The following is a 22,982-nucleotide window of genomic DNA, read 5'->3' as shown; positions in this document are numbered from 1 at the left end:
CTGGGAGGGAAAACTTGGCTGCCTCCCAGTCGGCAAAACTCCGAAGAGACAAAGGCCCCGGGGAAGGTCAGCCCATCAGTGCCCGGGGTCTTGGTGCAGGTAGCTGAGGGGTTCCTCATGCAGAGGAGGGCTGAGGGCTTGGATGAGAACCTGAGATGGGAGGATAGAGCTCAGTGGTAGCGAGTGCACTTAGGAAGCACGAGGTCCTGGGTTCAATCCCAGCACCTCCATTAACAAATAAATGAATAAACCTAATTACACTCCACCACCACCAAAAAAAAAAAAAAAAAAAGAACCTGGGAATTCCTTCCTTTAGGAGTTTTCTCAGGGGAGGGGAGGGGGCAGGGGAGGGGCACACAGGCTGGGCTTGGCTTCCATTAGCGACACGATGATGCTGTCTGACTTTTGGAAGTTTTAGCTCCAGCAAAACCACACTGGCTGCCCACGGGGAGTGGGCGGGTCTCCAAGGCTGGGAGTCCAGCCAGCAGCAGGAGGGCCTCTGCACAGCGTGGGGTGAGTGAGGCCGTGTCTCTGCCTCCAAGACCCCAGGGCAGTTGGAGTCACAGCCGCACCCCGGCCTGGGCACGCAGGGATGGGGCCTCCTGGTTCACCGCCAGCTGCGCTGACCTTCAGAACAGCACTGGCCCTTAAAATGACATTTTTCTGTCATTCCCTAGTGGTTGGCATGCTCAATATGACCTTTTTTTTCCTTAAGTTTTTTTTTTTAATTTATTTTATTTAAAGGAGGGACTGGGGATTGAACCCAGGGCTTCATGCACGCTAAGCATGTGCTCCACCACTGAGCGATTTCCCTCTCCCTCAATGTGACCCATTTTTGTTGAACAAAACGGAGAAAAAAGTTTAGCAGTATGGACACCATGGTGCCACAGCCTCTGATTTCTCTGACGTGGTCATGAATTATGTGTGTGCTGAGAATGAGAGGTTACTAACACCTACAGTTCTGAAGCCATGAACCCCAACGTGATCTCCTTTCTAGGAGGGTGAATTAATTTCTCAGGAGGGCAGCAGGCCAGGGTTGGGGGTGGGGGGTGGGCGAAGAATGCAGCTCAGGACAGGCACCTCCACCGCATGCCAAGGGTCTCCAGGACATGCAGAGGCTGCCCAGCCCCCTTACCTGCTGGTCTTGACGCTCCCCAGGCTGAAGTGGACACAGTTCAAACACTGGTCAGCATTGGGGCCATCACAGCCTTTGTTCCCACACTCCGGGTGGCACACACCTTAAAGAAACAAGCATTTCCTTTCACCCATAGAGATGCCTTCTCAATCACATCCAGTCCCCTAGGACCCTGTGTCCGGGTCTCAAACCCTGGTAGGGCCCTGCTGGGGCCAATGGCCGGGCCTCAGCGCCAGAGCACCGACCCCCTCGGGGATCCAGCCCTTACTCAGGGATCTGGGGTCAGAGAGTCTGATGACTCCAGTCAGGGATGGCCCAGGAACAAGAGCAGCCAGCAGTGGGTGGGGACCCCAATCCCGGAAGAGACGGGCACTGTGCGATTCTAGAGAAGAAGCTGGGACAGGAGCTGGAGGGCCAGGGGGCGGCCTTAGTCAGTGTCTCCCCACCCCCACCGGCATCAGAGTCACGATGCTAGACCAGCGGCCAATTCTGATTCCTCTGAAGGACGCAGCAATGCACTATTGGGCACCACAGGCTGCAGGGCGTTAGGGAAGCAGCAGCCAAGCAGTGATGATAGTTAAGCAGGAGAGGCTGGGAGAGAAACCCGCTACGCTCCCTGCACGTGGCGGTGGAGCCAGGTGGGTTCCCATGTGCTCAAGACCGCCCCCCGCACCGCCGGTGTGGCTGTCCCAGGAGGGTCTAGGGGGATGTGGGCTACCTCTGTCTTCCCTCAATCCCCAAATTCCACCTCTGGGAGCCTGTGTGCTGTTGGCAAAGTGATGGAGAAAAGTCCAGAGAGCTTGGGGACCTTAGCAAGCCCTCCACCCCCATCTAGGTGCCCCCTCGCTATGTGCCACCGGGAGGAGCCCAGTTTGACTGGCTATCAGCCCTAGGCCCGGGTGGTCCTGTCCATAGGTGTCCCTCTCTCCCGGCCTGAAGAATGTGACTGTGGCCGTGGCGGGCCAGAGCCGGCAGGGTGGTGGGACCCCCACCTGCCCCGTCCTCCCTCCCCGCTCCTCCATAGGGAAACGGCTCCAGAAAACCTCCACAGGTTGCGCAGGGTCCCTGTGGTGGCAATAGAAATGCTTTCAAGTCTTTGGAAGAAAAAAACACCTTTTCTACAAGGTTTGAGTTATTGGAGGGGGTGGGGAGTGAGTTCCGAAGCAAAGAGGAGGTGATTTGCTGGCCACCAGCATTTCATGGGGACGCAAGGGAAAGACAAAAGTCCCCATTCTCTCTGCCCACAATGGGTCTTTGCTGAGCCACACAAAGCCCTCTTCATTCGTCTTTAAAGCGCCTCCAGACCCTCCCAGTGTTAGACCCGCTGTATTTTGCTTCCCTCCCCGAAGGTTTAGTGTTGTTGCTATTTCCAAAGTTTTCATTGTGGGTCCGGCCATGAACCCCTTTCAAAGCCGAGTCCGTCCCTGGGGATACTCTAGACCGCTCCTCCCAGTCTGGAGTGGGGAGGGCGCTCGCTGGAGGTCACCCTCCAGCACCAGGCCCACCACGCCCAACCCCCACCCCTCCCCAGCCCCAGACCGGTGTGCGGTTTTGCTGTCAATGCTCCTTTGCTTGGGTCTTGCCCACCTTGTCCCCCACCGTTGGTGGAGATGTCCTTGGAAACCCTTGCTTCACGGGGCCACATGCACTGAAGACCAGGAGCTTGGCTCCCAGGTCCAGCCTTCCTGCCCGGCTGGCCCAACGTCCCGGCCGTCCCCCGCAGCCACCTCTCCCCAAGGCAGGGCTATCTCACTTGAGAAGGTGAAGAGTCTCCTCAGTGAGTTAAGGACGGGGGAGACAGACCACGTTCCTCACTCCTCCCTGGCAGGGAAGAGAAAGCACCTTGAGGGCAGGAGTTGGTGTAGCGTATTCACTGCCAAAGCCTCAGCACCTGGAGGGCGTTTGGCACAGGCAGGTGCTCCATAAATGTATCTGTGAGTGGCCAAGGGTGAGTGAACGGATGGAAGGGTGGAAACTGGGGAGGGGTGGGTACCCTCCTGTCCACAAGTGTTCTCCAGTGTCCCAGGACAGGGAGGGCCTCGAGGAAGACCCGGAGCCGTGCTTCTAGCCACTGGTTCATGGTGAGTGGACTTTGACCGAGCCCCGTCCCTCCCAGGCCTCTCTGTGCTGGAAAGGTAAATCACGAACCCGGTGTGGAGCCCCGTGCAAGGCCAGGGTCCACCCAACAGCCAGGTGGCAGAAGGCAGACAGGGCATCCTGGTAACTGCCCTGGTCCAGCCGCCCCACACCCCCACCCCTCCCTGCCGGAGAGCTCGGTGAGATGCCACCCACTTGGGATGCTTCGGTAAATATCCGTACGCATCCTCCCCAGTACGGCTGTCTACTAGAATTATCTCGAAAAGCCCAGCAGCAAGACTCTTCTCTTCCAGGAAACATTCTTGAATGAAATCCACCCAGTTGGCAGTCTGATCCCAAACCTTCCATCATTCCCAAGGCTGCCTGTGGGTGTCAGCACGGCTATGACTCACTCTCTGGGCGAGTGGACGTTATTTGTGTTGCAGTTTGTACTTTTGTCTACTTTTCCTCTTGGCACAATTGGCCTGAACGTTCCTCAAAGACTCACTGCCTTCTGGCCTCACTTCCCAGGGCTCCAGCTCCCAGGGAAGCACGACTCTTGTGCTGAACCGGCTGCCTAACAGCTGACTCCCCTCTGCAGGGTGTCAGATCAACTAGGGCTTACTGACAACTCTCCTGTCAAGGGTGGAGCAAATCCAGGATGAAAAACATACATGAACAAAGGTTAGGAAGCAACTGGCGGGGTGTTGGGGGGGGTGTCTCCCAATGGGTTTTATTCTGTGCTCAGACCAATTCCTGAAGGAGCAGCAAGGCTCAGTAAGTATCAGTCTGACTGCACAGAGACCCCTCATTGCAGGTCTGCTCTCTTTCTTGGGGACCATGGCACGTTCTTTAAAGCTTCAGCCCGTCTGTTGAGTGGGTGCTGACATGCCGTGAGCCTGTGACTGACACAGCCCTGCACTGCACGCTCCGCGCGTCCTGGGGAATCAGCCCCTGCACCGTCGCGTTGTCCTGGGCCACGTGTCCACGCCGAGGCTGCCCGGGCTCTGGCTCCTCTCACAGTCCTGCGTGACTGCCCACCCTGTCCTCAGCCTGTGTGTCCTCCTTTCCTGAAGTCCCGGCTGCCTCCGTTCTCCTTCCCTCATGGACGCTCTCTCACCCTGCTTCCACCATCAGGCGACTCCTCTGCTCCCCAACATCAGATCACCCAGGCAGTCCTCCAAGTGCAGCTTCCCAGCCCTGGGATCCATCTCTGGGGATGCCCCAGACCTGCCCTGCAACCAGGCAACCCAGGTGAGTCCCTGGGGGCCTAAGTCTCAGCCACCCCATGCTGGCCATTGGCCCCCATGTTTCTTCAGCCCCAGCAAACTGGCTGTCACTGCAAAGCCCCACCTTTGATGCCTCAGCCACTGGCACATCACCTGGCCCGCCGTGGCACTGCCCTTCCTCCAGGACCCCCCAGTCCTCCTGATCTTTTAGATTTCCCCTGAGGTTGGGTTTCCACACCCTCATTACCTTAAGGAACCCCGGACTCCACCAGTGCCTAGGCCTCCCACCCTCCTCTGCCTGGCCAATAGCTCCGCCCTCTTACCAGGGAGCCACGTCAGCCGAGCACCCTACCTCCCGTCCACCTCACAGCTGCCCCCTTCACAGGGCAGCTCTCCTGATGCCTTCCCCCACCACGAGCCCTGCCCACCTGTTCCCCTCCTCCCCTTTACTCCTTGTCCCAGGGAGAGCTCTCTGCCCTAATGGCAGGGCAGCTAGGCACCCCTGCTGCTGGACCCTGGGACTGCCCCCCCACCGTGCATTGTCTGCCTGTGACCAGCCCTCCGAGTTCTCCAGAAGCCTCCTAGCCATGTAGTCAGTCTGCAAGCTCCTGCCCTGGCCCCCTCGGCTGTGTGCTGAAGCTCTACAGAAAGTTAATCACCATCGCCCTGCGTCAAAATCCCCCCTGCCCATCACCTCTGGGCTCTACACATGGGTGCTCCACTCCTGACGCCCGTTACTGCGGTCGGGTCCAACGTGGCTTCCCCCCGATACCCCCCTGCATGCCCTCCATGCATGGTGGCCTTCTGCTCTCGCTCGTCTCTGGCTTTTCCTGCTGTTACTGGAGCTCCCATCCCACTGGCCCCCAAGACCTTCCTCCAACACCAGGAACACATCCTAATCCCAGAGAGACAGCCCCCTAACCATCCAGGCTGTGCTCAGGAAGGACTGAACGGCTGGAGCCGCACAACAGTCTTACGGTGAGATTCCAAGAGAGGGTGAGGTTAGTCAGTAGCAGATTTTAAGGGGGAAAAAATCAGTCCTTTATTAATAATTACTGAATCTTGCTGCAGTTTATAAATCACCGGGGGGGCCACAGAGAAGATTAGTCCATACATAATTCAATGCTCCATTTTAAAGGGCTGGTAGAAGAAATTTGAAATTGAATTGGCCATAATTTATGCCTGAGATGTATTGGTGGAATTCCCCATTTTGTTCCTTTCTTTGGTTCCCGAAGCTATTCGATAACTCAAAGCATCAATATTCTTAGATACCATCCGTCACGAATCACACAGCCGTAATATTTAGCTAAGGAAAATATGCCCAACCAGAAAGGCTCTGTTTCTCACAAATCACCGGGACGGTTTGGTGGGGAAAGGAACCGCTTTCTACCGAGCGTGCTAATCAAGACTGCCCCAGCCCAGCGGCCAGGAACGTGCCTTCTCGCGCCGCCCTGGCTCTCCGATTTGCAATGAGGCAGCTTGACCTCCGGCGAGATTCCTCAGCCGTTTTGTGTCACATCAGTATCCACTGATGTCCATCTCGAGACCCTCTCCTGGGTTTTCAGCTAAGACCTCCACCGCCTGGCCAAGACCTCCACGGCCAGCTCCTTCCCCAGTTCTGCTCATTAACCCAACCATCCTGGGCTCCTGTCAGGACCCTGGTCCATCCCACGATCTGGCCACAAGGACTGAAAGTGGGTGGACTTGAGAGAGAGTCAGGAGGCTGAGACGTGAGACTCAGGGGGTCCCTGAGGGCAGGGGGTCTCATCCACCAGGGGGCACATCCCCAGTTCTGGTTGGGCATATGGAACCTCGATTTCCCGGCCTGGGCAGGCGGAAGGGTACTTACTGGTCTGAAGCATACTTACTGGTCTGTAAAATATTAGGAGAGCCGTGGGTGGGAGGAGCTGTGTGGGTGCAAATCACCATCATTATTACGACTTCCAGGCAGGGAGGGAGACCTCCAGTCCTCACCCCCGCCTCCTGCCAGGCACAGCCCCGCATCTGGAGAGCTGCACTGGGAAACCAGAACTCGCCAGGCGAGCCGTCTCCTCTGGCGTCAGGTTCATACCTGTGTAGTCCTCGTCGTCCTCTAGGACGTCGGGCTGGGAGGGTGACAGGGCGGCCTTGGGTGGCTCCAGCTCGGGGGCCGAGAGCTCCAGCATCCGCGAGCGTGACTGATGGGAGCTGAAGGTGTTGTAGGGGTGCTCGGCCGTGCCGTACAAGACGAGGCTCCACTCCTTCAGTTTCCCTGGAAGGCGCCACACCAGAGTCCCCTGAGAATCAAGATGACCCTCCCTTGGGAAGCACTCGATGGCCCCCAGCCCCTCGGCCTGGCAGGGGTCTCTGTCACCCACAGAAGTGCCAGGCACTGCCTGCTCAGGTCCCCCAGCCCTGCTCCCACAGTGGGGCTCGGGGACCCCGCTTTCACTTCCTAGTCACCTGGGGACGCACCTTCTGCCCAGGCCACAATCTGGGCCCCCAGGTTTCACTGCAGCCTCCCCCATTTGGCCCTCACCCCCATGCTTAGCCTCCTCTTCCTCTTGGAACCTCCAGTGGGTGGACCTGGCCTGTCTGATGAGCTCCAAATGCGACAAGCGGGTTAAACCTGCTATTCTGAGCCTCCAGACTGGGTCCCAGGAAGACTGGCCTTGGGCTCTTTCCTTCTGAGTTAGCCCAGGCAGGCGGGCAAGTTTGGGGGAGGAGGGCAGACAAACTCAAATGTCTGCAGAGGCCACGGGTAGAGATGGCAGCCTCGAAAACAGGAGGATGAATGGCACGGACGGTGGACCAAGGGTGAGGGAATGAGGGACACGTGTGGGGGGACAGCACCCAGACAAGCATGGAGGGGTGGGAAGCAGGGACCCCCCAACTCCGACCACACCCACGTGGAAACAGTGGCCCAGGCTGCTGGGTCTCCTGGTGTAAAGAGAAGAGGGGACCTGGCCTTCAGTGTCCAGGTGGGACCAGGGTGTAATGAGACACACACAAGAGGCCTTATCAGAGCCACGGTCCGGGCTGCCCTCTCCTACCGTGCTGTGGCCAGCATCCGGCACTGCGACCGTGCCGGGGAGGTCACTGTCGTCACGCTCGGGCAGGTGAGGGGCCCGGTCCAGTGTCATCCACCTGGGGATGCGCCGCCCCAGCCCCTCAGCGTTTACTGAGAAGAGGCAGGCAGCTGTGAGCCACCGGGAGAACCCTCGGCCCGGAGCATGGGACTTATCTCCACAGCTTCACATCCTCTGCATTTTCTGTTATCAGGCTGCTGTAGGCAGTGGGAATGGTGGCTCTGATTCCTTGCTATTTGTTTGGATATTAATGTCACTTCTGCTCACACCGCTGCACTCTGCTAAATGGAACGCCGTCTCTCTTTAGCTCTCTGTCTATAGACCATTTTTTGCAATGCGAGCAGCTCTACCATGTAACTTTGTCTTTCGTTCCAATTCCAGGAGTATCTCAGGCTCCCTAAATCCTAGTACAGAAACAGGGGGAGGTTCTGCTTGTCCCTATACCCCACAAGCCCGGGGCTTTGAGCCACCCCATCCCAGGTGGGTGCGTGGAGGACAGGGCAGGACAGGCTGGCCCCTCATCTGGCCAACTCCGATGCTGCTCTAAATGGCATTTGACTACAATTCTCTTTTTTTTTTTGTAGGGAGAGATAATTAGATTTTTGGGTTTGTTTTTTTTTAAATGGAGGTACTGGGGATTGAACCCAGCCCCCGTGCATGCTAAACACGCACACTACCACTGAGCTGTACCCTCTCCCCCAGCTAAGGTCCCAGGTCCTGAAAGCCTGCAGCCCCTAAAGCCCCCAGATCAGGCCCTGTATCGCCTGGGCCTCTCCTGGCTCTACCAGGATTGAAGGATGTAGGTCCTTTGGCTTGAAAAAAAACTCCCAGGGCACAGTCTTCCAAAAGGCCTGGTTCCCTCAGCCACCCAGTGGCTGTTCCCCTAACGCGGTCCGAGCACAGGCTGCTCAGTTCATGACACAAGAAGGACTTCACACGGGTGCAGAAAACACAGTGCCTGGCTAGCACCCTCATCCGTCCTCAACTCCTCAGGATCAAACTGAAGCTACACTTCAAAACCACAAAGGGATCTGGGCATTTTAACTGCTGAGTGATGAACTGTGATTACGGTGGGACATAATGATGACACACCAGGGAACAAGGGCTCTGTGCTCTGTAATTTGAGTTGGGATTTCGTTCAGCCCTCTACGAGGTCTCCAAAAACACCCACCGAAGGCCAAGTCACTAAAATTAGATGCTTATTTTCGGATACAGTTTTGGTAGGACAAACAAGAAGGGCTGCTCCCAGCCCAGGATCAACACACACCCTGAGTGAAGGGAAGAAGAGAGAATTCCGAGAAACCAAGAGAGCAGATCTAAGAGTTCTCATCCCAAGGGGAAAACCTGTTTTGTCTTTTTTTTCTTTTTGTGCGTGTGCCTATATGAGATCATGGACGTTAACGAAACTGGTTGCGGCGATCATTTCACAATATACGTAAGTCATCATGCTGCGGACCCTACTTTTACCAGTGTTGTGTGTCCATGATATCTCAATAAAACTGAAAAGGAAGGAAAAAAAACCCCAAGAAACCAGCAGTCGGAGCTGTCTGGCAGGATGGGGCTGGGAGGGGAGGCTGGGGTTCAGGAACGGAAGAAGGATTTCATTTATATTGTTTGAAATTTTTAGGTTTTTGTTTTTTTTTTTTTAAATGCAGGTACTGGGGATTGAACCCAGGACCTCATGCATGCTAAGCATGTGCTCTACCACTGAGCTTTACTCTCCCCTTTAAAAAATTGTTTTGAGGTTTTTTTCGTTTTTGTTTTTGTTTTTTACAATTTCACACTTAAAATTTTTTTAATTTATTTTTTGGGGAGAGGTAATTAGGTTTTTATTTATTTTTAGAGGAGGTACTGGGGATTGAACTCGTGCATGTGAAGCACACACTCTACAGAGCTCTACCCTCCCGTTTGATTTTTTAAATAAACCATAGCATAGATTACCCTTCATATAAGTGAATTTTTAAAATTAAGTTGAATTTAAAATCTATAAACAACGTGCTTATCCGTCAAGGAGAAAAACAGGGAAAAGCTGTGGTACTCAGGGTTTTGATTTACATTTCCAAATAAATAACAATTATGAATGGCTCAAAATCTGAGAGTATAAAAGACCCCATTCTCTGGCCACTGCCACCCTCCTCATGGGCATCCTGGTTGCCCATGTCTCGTGCATCCTTCCAGAGGTATTTATTCTTATCCGAGCAAACTGCACACGCACTCTGCCCCACCCTCTTTATCAACACACCTGATAGCACCTTCTGCCCCTTGCTCCTTCCACCAAGATGCATCTTGGTGATCTTTCCACCCCTGCATCAGAGAGGTGTGGCATCACTGACTTCACACTCCCCATCCTGACCAGCATTTAGGTTCTTTCCAAAGGTGTGCAATTACAAACAGGGCTCTAACCCTGTTCCCATGAGGAGGAACCTATTGAGGTTGGCAGACCAAGGACCCTGGAGCTGCATGGTCTGGTTTGACTCCTGGCTCCACCACCAATGAGCTGTGTGGCCTTGGGCACGTGACTTAACCTCTCTATTTTTCAGTTTCCTCGTCTGTAAAGTGAGGATAATAACAATAGCAATGTCATCAACCTCATAGAATTGCGTGGAAAATTAAATGGCTTTAATGCTGGTAGGACACTTAGAGCAGTGCCTGTCATATAGGAGCTGCTACATAGGGCATTTTAAATCTAGTGAGTGGATCATTTCATATGTAAGTGCATCTGTAGTCTATACTCCTTGTCAAAAAGAACGTGATTTGTTATTTTGATAGACATCGCCAAATTGTCCTCCACGGGGTCAGATCGCTTCACAGCCCTACAAAGCAACACATCAACACGCCCATCTTCCTACAACCTTGGATGGACAATCTGTTACCTCAGAGGCATTCATCTTGCACTTCTCTTCCTGACATGAGATGCTGAGCATCTTTTCTCATGATTAAGAGCTTGACACCTTTCTGATGTGATAAAATTGAAGCAATTTAGCAACTCAGAAATGTACCAGAAATATCTGCTGGGAACAAGTGATGAGGCTTCTTCAAAGACACAGAAAAGTGCACCTTGGCCATGTCCGCATCAAACACAAGTGAACAAGAAGGTGTTTTGCTCACATGTGGTTTAAACTTTTGATCCTTTTCTTCATCGGCAAGAGATACTCAGGAGAGTCTAGGAGGGACCAGGCGCTGTGCTGGTGAGTTAGGGGCACAGAAAAGGAAGCAGGCAGGTAGAGGCGGCCCCAGAAGGAGCCCTCCCCTCTCCTAGAAGGTTCTAAGTGGAAAACCTGACCTGAGAGGAAGGTTTAGACAGCAGGGATTTTGGAGATACTTCCTTCCTTTTTCTTTTACTTAAAGGTGAACATGCTTTTTAAAACTTTTTATTTATTTTATTTTGGGGGGGAGGTGATTAGGCTTTTAAAAATTTTTATTTATTCTAATGGCAGTACTGAGGATTGAACCAGATTGTGCATCTAGTCATGCACTCTACCACTGAGCTATACCCTCCCCTCCAACATGCTCGTTTACTTGTACCAAAGGAGTCTGTTTTTCCTGCCTTCTGCCTTTTCTGTCTTCATAAGACATGAAAATAAGTATTACACTGGATGATATAATTTGAAATGCAATTCTCTGTTTAAGGTTTTGTTTTTTTTTTATGGTTGGGGTTAATTAGGTTTATTTGCCTTATTTATTTATTTTAATGGAAGTACTGGGGATCGAACCCAAGACATCATGCATGCTAAGCACGCGCTTTACCACTGAGCTATATCCTCCCCACAAAATATAATTTTTTTGACAGCAAGATATTTTACCACATGAATATAAGCATTTATGTAGCCAATCTCTCAGGACAGGGTTATACTAGGACACGCATTCCAGTTTCCTTTTCCTTTTTGCTTTCATGCACGAACTTGCCAGGAATCTCCCTTGCTCTATCTGAACTGCTCTCTCCAGGTAGGTTCCCCAAAGAGAGTAAGACATTGTTAAGGCTCTTGACACATAATGTTAAGAAGTCAAATGACCTCTCCACGGGGTTTAGCATCTCATGTAGCTCGATTCAAAAACAGTCACGTGATATTCAATTTCTTTTTTGTTTTTTTTTGTTTTTTTCATTGAAGTATAGTCAGTTTACAATGTTGTGTCAATTTCTGTATAACACAATGTTTTAGTTATACATATATTTACATATATTCCTTTTCATATTCTTTTTCATTATAGGCTATTACAAAATATTGAATATAGTTCCCTGTGCTGTACAGTAGAAACTTGTTATACAGCTATTCAATTTCTGGTAATAACATATAATAGAAAAGAATCTGAAAACAAAATATATATGTATGTGCATGTATTACTGAATCACTTTGCTGTACACCTGAAACTAACGCTGTAAATCAATTACACTTCCAGAAAACAAATTTTAAAAAAACAAAAAAACAACCAGGTGAGACCACAGAGCACCTGGGACACGCCACTAACTTCCCTTGGAAGAACTGCACCTGGTCTACAGTTCCTCGCCCCACCCCGATCCCGTCCAGTGGTGCAGAACCAGCTGGAATGAGTCAGAGAGGTCAGATCTCAGTGACTTGGCATCACAGACTAAGGCAGAGACACACAGGCATGTGCAGCTCTGAGCTCTGGGCTTCAGTGTCATCCTTTCCTCATGGTAAGCCACCACCCGGAGTATCCAGCACACGCTGAGATCAGGTCCCCTGAGGCCCCCATGCCCACGTCCCCCATGCCCACCATGCCCAGAGTCTGCCCTCGCTCTGGGGAGATGAGACATCTGAGTGTGGATGAACCAAGGAAGAAGAACACATTCATGGAGACACCAGACCAGAGACCAGTCCACACTCAACAGAACTGCCATCAGAAGGCGAGGGGACTTTAGGATGTGGGTCTGCTTTGGACAAAGCATTTAACGAGCGTGTGCTGCTTATTAGTCAAGAGAGTCGGCATGCCTGTTCCAGTTTACCCTTACCAAAACCCAACTAGCATCATTAATTCCTTAATTTCCAGGAAGAGGTCTTAAAAGACGCCCAAATCCAAATGCTTTGGCTTTCTCTCCATCAGATTCCCAAGACCAAAGAAGAAATGTCACCAGCACAGCCCAGGCAACTGTGATTGTGACAGGCAGAGGCTAATCCACTGCTGATGCCCTCTGAGGCTGCCAATAAACGGTTTTATCCTCATTCATTATCTCTGTGCGGCATTTCTCCTCGAAGAATTGAATTCGTAATGAACAAACAGGATTATTCCTATTCGAAGACAGAACGAGACTTAAGGGCAGGCTCAGCTTGAATCTGCCAACAGGAAAGGACCAAGGTAATAAAGCTCTTCTCTCCCCAGCATTTGGAATTAAGTCTTAAAAATCCTTGAGAGGGGAATTCACAATCAGAGACAAACCAGATAGAAATGGGGAAAGGTTTTGTTAGACTAAGGACTCAGAGCTACTACTTTTGAATTCCTGCGTTTTCTTTGGCCAGAAGAGAAGTTATCAACAATAAAGGATTTATTAGGGGGAGGCTACAGCTCAGTGGTAGAGTGCGTGCTTAGCATGAACAAGGTCCTGGGTTCAATTCTCAGTATCTCCATTAAAATAGTAAGTAAGTAAATAAATAAATAGAATTGCCTCCCCCTCCACAAAAAATTAAAGGATCTATTAATTTTCTCCCCATCCCCACTTTAAAACATGCAGTGAGAAATTCTTTAGTCGAAACACAGAAAAGAAAGAGAGGCCCCAGAAAATCAAGAAATGTGTTACAGCCTAACACTGCAGGGGAGGTTTTTTCCCTCCTGAGGTCTGGTGAACCTGAGTTCACAACGTTTACAAAGTTTAACGCAGCAGTTTGGGTGGAAGGAATAAAAAGGCTCACCTCCCTCTGTGTATAAAAATATGCAAGGATACTTTCAGAGGGTGAATTTGATGGGATGTGAATTATATTTCAACAAAGCCATTACATCAAATATTAGACACACACACAGAAATATCAGCTTTGACTCAATACATTTAACACATGGTTATAAATGCACTTTAAGTGCACATTCCAAAACCGAAAGGGGGGAAGATAAGGAGAATTCAGGAAGTGGCCTGGCAAGGAAAAGGAAGGATGGATATGCCCTGTACACACAGAGGCACACGCACACCTCCAGAGCCAGATATACGACCGGGCAGATGGGAGCAACTTCCCCCTTATCTTGTGGCCATAAAATCCTTTAAAGATGGTATTTTCAGCGCCAGAAGAAAGATCTACGAATCCTGAGCTCCAGTATTTCTTGGGGGTGAAGTGTAGAAACAAATACTCATTTGGTAAAGAACAATCACTTGTAGCATTAGACAACTGGAATTATCATCTTTTACCTTTTTTTTCACGGTAAGAAATAAATCATTGAAACAGACAAACACCGCTGCACGGTTTAGAACAAAAACAGCAGTGCTCTCCACCACACCCAGCCTCCTCCCACGCGGGGAGCGGGCGGCCACCTCGGTACAGTGATGCTCAACTGCGGTGACCTAGTTTCTGAGTGTTAGATGCCATCCAGCACCTTCGCATCCAGGTCATCGGGGAATCCTTTCTCCTACTTCATCCCACCCCACTGCACGTCCTCCCCGTGTTCCCAATTCTCTCCTAACACCATTTCTCACGGGGTCAGTATTTCCCGTCTCCTCTCCCAATCCACTCCCGGGTCTCCCAGCCTCGCTATGGACTGTCTAACTTTTGCCTCATGTTTAAAGTTCTCCAGGCATTTCTCTGGTTCTTCCACTGCTCCTTTGTAAAATGCAGCATCCCCTTCTTACTTCATAGCTGAAATACTTTATCTTCCCTGAGGGTACCGATGAGATAGGGGAGTTATATGCTGGTCTCTACCGCATCATTCCTGGTTCAGGACTCCTAAATCCTTTGTAAATTCCTAAGTGATAAAAGTACCAGGAGCAACTTTTGTTCTGAAGAGATGACTCTGGGGGAGGGGGGCTCCTGGACAGGGCTGGTCACCAGAAAGACCAAACCATGATTCGAAGCTTGGGATTTTCAGCCCTGCTCCCTACTTCTCCAGAGAAGGGAGGGGGCTAAAAATGGAGTTAGTCATTGGCCCTGTCTGCACAAGGAAGACTCCATAAAATCCTAATAATGTGGGGTTGAGGGAGCTTCTAGGGGGTGAACACGTCACCCCAGGAGGGGGATGCACCCCAACTCCACAAGGACAGAAGCTCCTGTGCGTGGGACCCTCCCAGACCTCGCCCCTTCTGTCTCCTCATCTAGCTGTTCATCTGTGTCCTTTAATACACTGATAAACGTGAGTATTTCCCTGAGTTCTGGTTGCTGCTGTAAATTAACGGCACCCAAGGAGGGGGATCTTGAGACCTTCAGGCACAGGTGATAACCCAGGCTTACAACTGGGACCTGAAGAGGGTGTGTGCGTGTCGGGGATACGGTCTTGTGGGACTGAACCCTTACCCTGTGGGACCTGACGCTGGGGCCAGACACTTCGCTCTCACCACTACATTACCTGCGTTCCACTTGTCTGGCTATGCAGTACTTTTATTATCATCCAGTTTCATTTTTATTATCCTCCAGTTCCACTGATTTCCTATTTTAAATTATGATTTTTTTTCATTTGACACATGAGTAATTCAGAAGGGTTCTTCAACTATCGAATGCATGGGATTTTTCTAGTTATCTTTGAAATTTTGATTTCTTAAGTGTAATGTCAGAGAACAGCATTTATGTACTACCCATCCTTGGAAATACCCCGCAGCTTGCCAAATGGCCGACTATGTGGCCAATTTTCATAAATAATCCATCTGTGCTTGAAAGGCTAGTGTATGCTGGGTGTCATGTTCCAACAGGCACATTGGTTGGACCTAAATTGTCGATTGTGATGTTCAAATCTTCTCTTCCTACAGATTTATTTTTATTTTTTTGGGAGGGAGGCAATTAAGTATGTATGTATGTATGTATGTATGCATGTATTTATTTAATGGAGGGACTGGGGATTGAACCCAGGATCTCGTGCATGTTAAGCACGCGCTCTACCCCTAAGCTATACCCTCCCTCCTCTTCCCACTGATTCTTGCTGTTTTATCTATCAAATATATTTGAGGTATGCTGACCCTCCCACCTCGTATATGAGTATCTCTTTTCTCTTTGTAGCTTTAACAAGTGTTTGCTTTATATATTTCGAGGCCATCTTAGAATTGAATAGACTCTTTTATCAGGACGTAGTGACCCTCTTTAGTCTCGGTAACACTTTTGACCATCGCATTTCTGTTTGTCTGTTAATATAACTACATCAGCTTTCTTTTGGTTAGTATTTGCTTGGTGCATCTTTCCCCATCCACTTTATTTGTAACTTTGCAGTTTTCTTGTAATTTAGACATCGTTCTTACATATATAGTTATACCAGTCAGACCCAGCAGGAAGCAGACAGCATAATTAAGCTGGGATAAGCCAATGAGGCTTTAATAAAGAGACTATTTACAAAGGTGTGAGCAAAGCGAAGCAAAGCCAGAGGGGACGGTAGGGTTCCCTGGGGCCAGGAACAGAAGGGGTGTTAAACCCGGAGATATGCTATAATCTATGGAAGGGAGGGGAAGGGGCTGGGACCCTGAGGGATGCTGGAGGGATAAATAGCTCATAAATAAATATCTCCTCCTGCTTCCAAGCTCCCGCTGGAGTTTCCCCTTGGAGTTTCCCCTTGGCTGAACTCAATCATAAGCCAGAGGCAGAGTCTGTGGACAAGCCAGTCTCAGGGCAGAGGGGACAGAGGAGAGCGGAGAGTGGGCCCAGTGGGAAAATGAAATATACCTGGCACAACAGTAAACACATTTTAAAAAAAAAACCCAACATGACAAACTTTGTCTTCTAAATGGAGCAATTTGTCGATTCACTTTTACGGACCCTATCCAGACGGTTGGGCTGATTTTTAACAACTTGTTTTGTGTATTCTAGCTATTTTGTTCTTGTTGCCAGACACGGACGTCCACAACATCGTTTAACATTTCGATTTTGTCTGTGTTTTCGAGTACTTTGCTAGCTATTTAGGAAAAATATTTACCTTACGCTAAAAAAAAAAATCAGATAGATGATAAGAAAATCAAATCGTAAACAAACTGGGAATAAAAATAGAATGAAACCTCCCAACAACAACAAATAATAATAATAATAAGATCCTGTGTTTCTTAAAAAAAAAGCCCACACACACTTGTACATAAACATTTGGAAGTATTCACCCTCATTAGTAATGATCACAATGCAAATTAAGGAAAGATACCCTTTATCGTCTCTAAAACTGGCAAGTGAGCATACCTACCTGTGCCCGAGGAGGGCATACGTTGCTTCAACTATCCTGAAAAGCAAACTGGTAACATGTATCAAGACTAGATATATTTGTGGTTTCCACCTGTTCTCTGTCCCAGTCATTCTACTTCTGGTGAACCATCTCAAGGAAATAATTTTTAATTTAGGAGAAAGCTTCCTGCACTAAGCTGTCTATTTATAATAGCAAAACCCCCAGAAAACAATCCACATATCCAACAATATAGGGATGCTTAAATAAACTACGGTGTTTCTACTTGGTGAAGCACTATAAAAATATATAAAATGCTGCTTACAAAGGATATACATAATGGCATCAAAAAGTGTTCGATATGCAAGTAACAAAAAGAAATACAAAGTTATATTCTCAGCATGGTTAGAACTCTGTAAAATGTCAAGGAAAAAAAAGACCAAATAGAAATAGAGACATAGTTTTGAACATGATGTGTTTCTGAAAATAGTAAAGTCAAATGTTCAAAAATTAAAAGCACTTATGTATTTGGGTGAGGGTGGGATTTGGTTGCCAGAATGCTGACTGGTGCAGGCACCACAGACATTGAGATGCACCTTTTGAAGCAAATGGGGTTAAACATGACCCTCTGGACAGCTGTGCGCAGGGCGACTGGAAACCTCACGGAGCCCTTCGGCTCTGATTCCCGGGAAGGGGGAGTGATTCTCTACAATCACACTTTCCAGCACGAGAGCTTAGTGACAAACTTGAAACCCAGCACAGAAGCCATGTGCTTGAAATCCGACTTTTTCTCTAGCCAGATAAACAGAGCCACCCAACACAGATGGCAAAGCTGCAATTCTGACTCTGGAAATGAAGATGAGCTCAAAAGAGATGTCAGTTCACCCTCGGTCAATAAAACTAGCAGGAAAGCAACAACAGCTACGCTCTTAGGGAGTAAGAAACACACAAGAGCTACTGAACAGAAATCAAGAAACTGTGGAACTTTTTATGATGAAAAAAGGGAAAACAAAATAGTCACCCAAGAGAGACTAACTCCTTCCCCTTTTAAGCGATGATTAAATGTTTTACCGAGCGTGCACAGCTGAACAGAGTTGATTCAAATGATATGAGCTCCCAATTTAGGCTGGGTGAATGTCTGTTTATCGCATCACCTGACAAGCACCTGTGAGCCACATCCCAGGTACTGAGCACCAGGGAGAGGGGACCTCATCCTGCAGCTCCGAAGGCACGGCCAGCACAGCGTCACGCTGGGCCAGGTCGCGGTGGGGTGCCCGTGATGGCCCGTCCCTCTCCAGCCGCTCACAGGGACACTGAAGCTCATATTCAGTCTCCCTGGAACACGTGCTTTAAGCCAGGTTCTCTGGAGAATGAGGGGCTGAGGCTTTCCTAGGAGGTGCAATCCCGGGAACAAGAGCGACATGGAGGGGAGGCTGGATTTCATGTCTCCCCCGGGAGTGGAGAGAAAAGCCAACCTTGGGGCACAGAGCTGGTGCGGCGTGAGATTTACAGAGCAAACCATCATTAGGGTACACGGTTCAATGTAGGATGCGTGAACTAGCATGAGTGAAGTCTTGAAAAGAATGTACTTCCCTGGGCTGTCTCTAGTCCCCTCCCTTCCATTCAGGTGTGAACAAAAAATACTGCCAGCCATGTCAGCAAACAAAGGATGTTGTGGCCATCAAGTCATCAGCTGCTACTGCCACCCCCGACAGTGAGTGGAGGGAACTCAGGATGCAGACAAGCAGGCAGCCTGGCCTCTGCTGCCACCCCCAACGGTGCCCCCTGAGGGGACTCAGGATGTGGAAGAACAGGACACTGGCCCGAGACAGCCAGGTGCGTCTCAAAGGAATGATTTCAATGAACCCAGACCTTTGCACCTTCCCGTACATAGAAAAGCACTAAGTTCCTTAATTTGGCATGTCTGGTTTTCTCTAACAGTAACCTTTTGATGTTCCGACTACCTGATCTTTGTTGCAAAAACTTATATATCATGGCTTCTACCTTGCCACTTTGGAGCAGTCTCTTAGAGAGCCCTGAGAGGCTGCCTCCCAGCCTCTAGTCCTCAGAAAGTCCACCAAATGAAACGTAACTCTCCACACTGTGCATTTTATTTCGGTCGACACAAGTGAGCACAACAGCTGTGAAGGTCACCACCAAACAGGACCAGGCAGAACTCAGAATGTGACACAGAAGAGAAACACATGATGAGTGCTGAGGAAGGTAATTCCAAGAGTTGTTGTGTCAGAGCAGGCAGGCAGCCAGATATGAGCAGAGAAAGGGGACACAGGCCAAATGGCAGGAACTGGACAAAAAAGGGGCTCATGGAGCCAAATGTAGGAAACCGTACATCACGTAAACAACAGGGGTCCCTGGGCAGGCAGCGAAAAACAGGAATTTCTGGGCTAATAAGTAGTCACAAATTTTGGGGTGACAAGTGGCCTGGAGGTCGACAAAGAAAAGTGGGAAAAGGTAGGAATCTCCACTGTCTGAATGTAATCTTTTGCTCATTATGCCCTCATTACAATAAAATTAGCCTTGCAGATTAGAAGTACCCATCATGCACTGATGCTGTGACACTTTCTATCCAGACTAAATAAGGACAAAAATCCCTCCTCCCTTCAGGAAGGTGGAGCTTGGTTGGAAATCAGGGAATACGACCCCAAACCCCTCCCTTCCCAATGAATATTCCACCCATTCATTTTACACCCTAAGTAACCAACTTGTCAAAGAAACTCAAGGCAGCTGCTCACCTGAGCCTCCCCGCTCTCCCCTTGAGAGTGTGCTATCCATCCCTTGATAAATCCCCACTTTACTTTCTTAATCTTCGTGTCTCAACTCTGAATTCTTTCTGTCACGAGACGAGAACTTAATCACCGGCAACAGTTGGGGCTTTAGATGTTTCAGATCCTAATTCTAAAATCTTCAACCTCCCCCTGAGGCATCTGTTCATGTCAAACCTTCTACCTGTGAGCCTCCTCCTGGCCTGTGAGGTAGATATTGCCATTCCCATCACACTTGGGCAGGACAGGAGGCCAAGAGAGGTTCCAGGACCAGGCTAGCAAGTGGTCCAGCTGGAATTCAGACCACACCTGCAGGTACCCAAAACAGGGTCCCCAGCCCTGATTCCCGTGCCCCAACCTGAGCCTCTGCGGCAGCCTGGTCTTCCCCTCAGCACCCACCTTCTCACAGACTCTCTCCTCCCAGTCACGTTGACCTGATTATGGTTCAGGTCTGATCTTCACGCCTTATCTGTGCCCCTACAGCTCACTCCGTAAGTTTTGGTTAACACACAAAAATTCTGCCTGCACCTCTTTGATCCTACTCTGTTCAACTTTCAGGTTTATGGGAAGGAGAAAACCAAAGATGGGATTCCATGGGAGCCAGCTGGTGGAGTCAGGTATGCTGGGCAGGGCTCCAAAGAAAGCCGAGATGTGTGGGAGCTTCATAAACGGCTCTGACCCCATGGACGCACCCGCGAGCACATAAAATCCACTCAAAAGCCAACGCATAGTCAACAATCTTACGGTTACGGGGGGAAAGGGGTTGGGAAGGGATAAATTTGGGAGTTTGAGATTTGCAAATGTTAACCACTATATATAAAAATAGATTTAAAAAACCCAGATTCCTTCTGTAGAGCACAGGGAACTATGTTCAATATCTCATAATAACCTTTAATGAAAAAGAATATGAAAATGAATATATGTGTATACATGCATGACTGGGACATTGTGCTGTACACCAGAAACTGACACACTGTAACTGACTATATCTCAAAAAAACAAAAAAAAAAATCCAATGTAGCTCATGGAGGATGAGCTCCTCACAGTAGTTTCAAAACCCAAGCCATAGGTGAGCAAATGTTTCTTTTGTTTGAGAAAAAAAATGCTTAATAAAAAGGAAGAATAGAGATGGACTTGCTGAGCTCAAGACTCAGAAGAGTTTTCTGCTCCCTCCTGTCGACTGGAGAGTGGTCCAGCTCGCCCTCGTCTCACCCGCCCTTGATTCTGGTGTTTCCAAATTCCTGGCTTCTCCAGAATCACAGACAGCCCTTTCAGTTTTCTTCAGAGGCACCGAGGCAGGTCTCTACCTGTTACCTCTGGGCTGGAACTTTCCTGGAGGGCAAATGGACCAGTTCCTAGAGGCTTCGGTTAGAACCTACACTTGTGGGAAGAGGGGGAAAGGGGACCTGAGCTTCCATGACAATCTGTCACGTGCCAGATTGTGCTAGAAATGTTCGCTTCCATCAGGTGCTCCAAACACACCTATGAGGGAATTACTATGACTCACGAGGCCTCCCAGGCAGGAACTGGTGGAGCTGGTATTGGGGCCAAGGACCTGTTCCCTCCACATGCATGCTCTTCACAACAAATTGCCCTGTGGCCTCACGTGCAGAAATCCATGCACATTCTGGTTATTGTTTGGGAATCCCTGAGGCTTCTGCTTGTTGGTTTGCTATTGTAATTTCATTTATATTTTCTTCCATAATTGAAAAGATGAAACATCTATTGTTGACTGCTTCTTTGTAGTTTTCCTTTATAAATTGCCTTTGGAAGCTCTCTGCCTATTTTGTGTGTGTGTGTGTGTTTCAATGGAGGTACTGGGGACAGAACCCAGGACCTCATGCATGCTAAGCATATGCTCTACCACTAAGCTATACCCTCCTCCTCCCGTCTATTTTTCTAGCGGGATGCTTTGCACATTTCTTAGTGATTTGTAAAAATTTCTTAGTGATTCTTTATATATTAAGGCTACAATCCAGTATAACACTCCATTTGCAATCAGCTAACCATGGGAGCTGAGGTATTAAAAGATAAAGAAGGTGTCTGTCCTCGTGTTGGAATTTTTTACACCAAATGCTGTTTCAATGATCTCCCTTGAAAAAAAAAATGACTTTTTGGCATATTGAGAACTTGAATGATGACTGTTTACTGAGTAGCAACATTTAGTTAAAAAAAAAGTTTGATTTATTAAATAAGCAGTTAAACCAATGGCAATTAGACCCTTACTCCTCCGAGTAGGTTTTGGAAAGATAGAAACCAATGAAATGAGAGCTCCTGATTGTGCTGTCTGGTCCCTGCAGAGAGACCACGGCTCTACTCAGAGGGGGCTGGCTACTGGGATAAAGAGGAGTTGGAGTGTGGCAGGCAGAGCACTCGGTCATAACTGAGTGCATCCCCCTTAAAGTAAATTCATTCCAAAAGAAGGTCCTCCACGTCACCATTCCTAACAGGCAGTAGTGCACCAGGGCCAGCTACCATTGACCTAACAGTGCCAACTGTTAACATTTTCGAGCACTTTGTGAGCTGGTTTTTAACAGAGCCATTATTTAGAACTGAAATATATAAAATTATAATGAAACCAATTATATTGAGAACCAAGGTAACAAATATTCAGAAATCATTGCTTCCTTATTATTTGACTCTACTTTGTCATTTTTCTATGCTTTGGGTTATTTACATCTATTCTGACCATACAAGGGAAATACTCTCTACTGGTGGCCACCGTGTGCCTCCTCCCAATTCTGCTTCCAGTGAGGTCACCTTGGTACCTAGAAATCAGTCTGGTGGGAGCATTTATACATGGAAATTAATAAATGCAACAAATGAGGGCTGGGTTTACTGTCAATTTTCAAGACTTAACAAACTGATAGAGAAAATATTTTTGCTGTTGTTGTTTTTTTGGCAAGGGGAGGTAATTAGGTTTATATATTTATTTATTTTTAATGGAGGTGCTGGGGATTGAACCCAGGACCTCGTGCTTGCTAAGGACGTGCTCTACCACTGAGCTCTACCCTCCCCTAGTGACAGCACTTACATGTGCATTTCTAGCTCAGACCTCCCTTAACCTCCAGGTACCTGGCTCTACCTGGATTTGTCAGAGTCATCTTCAAAAACGAGCTCCTGATCACCTCTCCAGCACCTGCTCCACCTGCAATGTTCCAGACCTAGGGGACAGCAACCCTGTTCTTCTGCTGCACAGAACAAAACTCCTGGAGTCCAAGGTGTCCACTCTCTTCTCTCATCACCCACATCTGATCTGTCAGCGAATCTTCTTGACTCTGCTTTGGGAACTGGCTACTTAGGACACTTCCATGGCTGCTACCTGGTCCAGGCCACCAAGCCCCCAGGAGAAGCCCTAGACTAGTGGACCCGGGGATCCCCTAGGCGCCTGCCTGGCTCCCCACACACCCCAGCC

At 49.0% G+C, this 22,982-nt stretch overlaps 1 protein-coding gene and 1 non-coding gene across 6 annotated transcripts in view; both read right to left on the bottom strand.

Annotated features, from left to right (window-relative positions):
- The window catches only part of PCSK6 (proprotein convertase subtilisin/kexin type 6), a 160,492-nt gene that overhangs the window by 15,354 nt on the left and 122,156 nt on the right, over positions 1-22,982 (bottom strand). For 3 of the 5 annotated variants that reach the window (XM_072950678.1, XM_072950676.1, XM_072950680.1), the window contains 3 exons: positions 6,512-6,691; positions 6,309-6,347; positions 1,136-1,238 (listed from right to left, as the gene is read on the bottom strand). In XM_072950678.1, coding sequence (XP_072806779.1) covers positions 1,136-1,238; positions 6,309-6,347; positions 6,512-6,691 — 322 coding nt within the window. The remainder of the gene's footprint in view (positions 1-1,135; positions 1,239-6,308; positions 6,348-6,511; positions 6,692-22,982) is intronic. The other 2 variants (XM_072950677.1, XM_072950679.1) reach the window with 2 other exon arrangements.
- Positions 15,478-15,550, bottom strand: TRNAV-AAC (transfer RNA valine (anticodon AAC)). Its single transcript has one exon. It is a non-coding gene; the product is annotated as a tRNA-Val (tRNA).

The sequence above is a fragment of the Vicugna pacos genome, chromosome 27 (genome assembly GCF_048564905.1).
Source record: "Vicugna pacos chromosome 27, VicPac4, whole genome shotgun sequence".
Taxonomy (NCBI): domain Eukaryota; kingdom Metazoa; phylum Chordata; class Mammalia; order Artiodactyla; family Camelidae; genus Vicugna; species Vicugna pacos.
The sequence above is the reverse complement of the archived record's forward strand: the minus strand, read 5'-3'. Positions and strand labels throughout refer to the sequence as shown.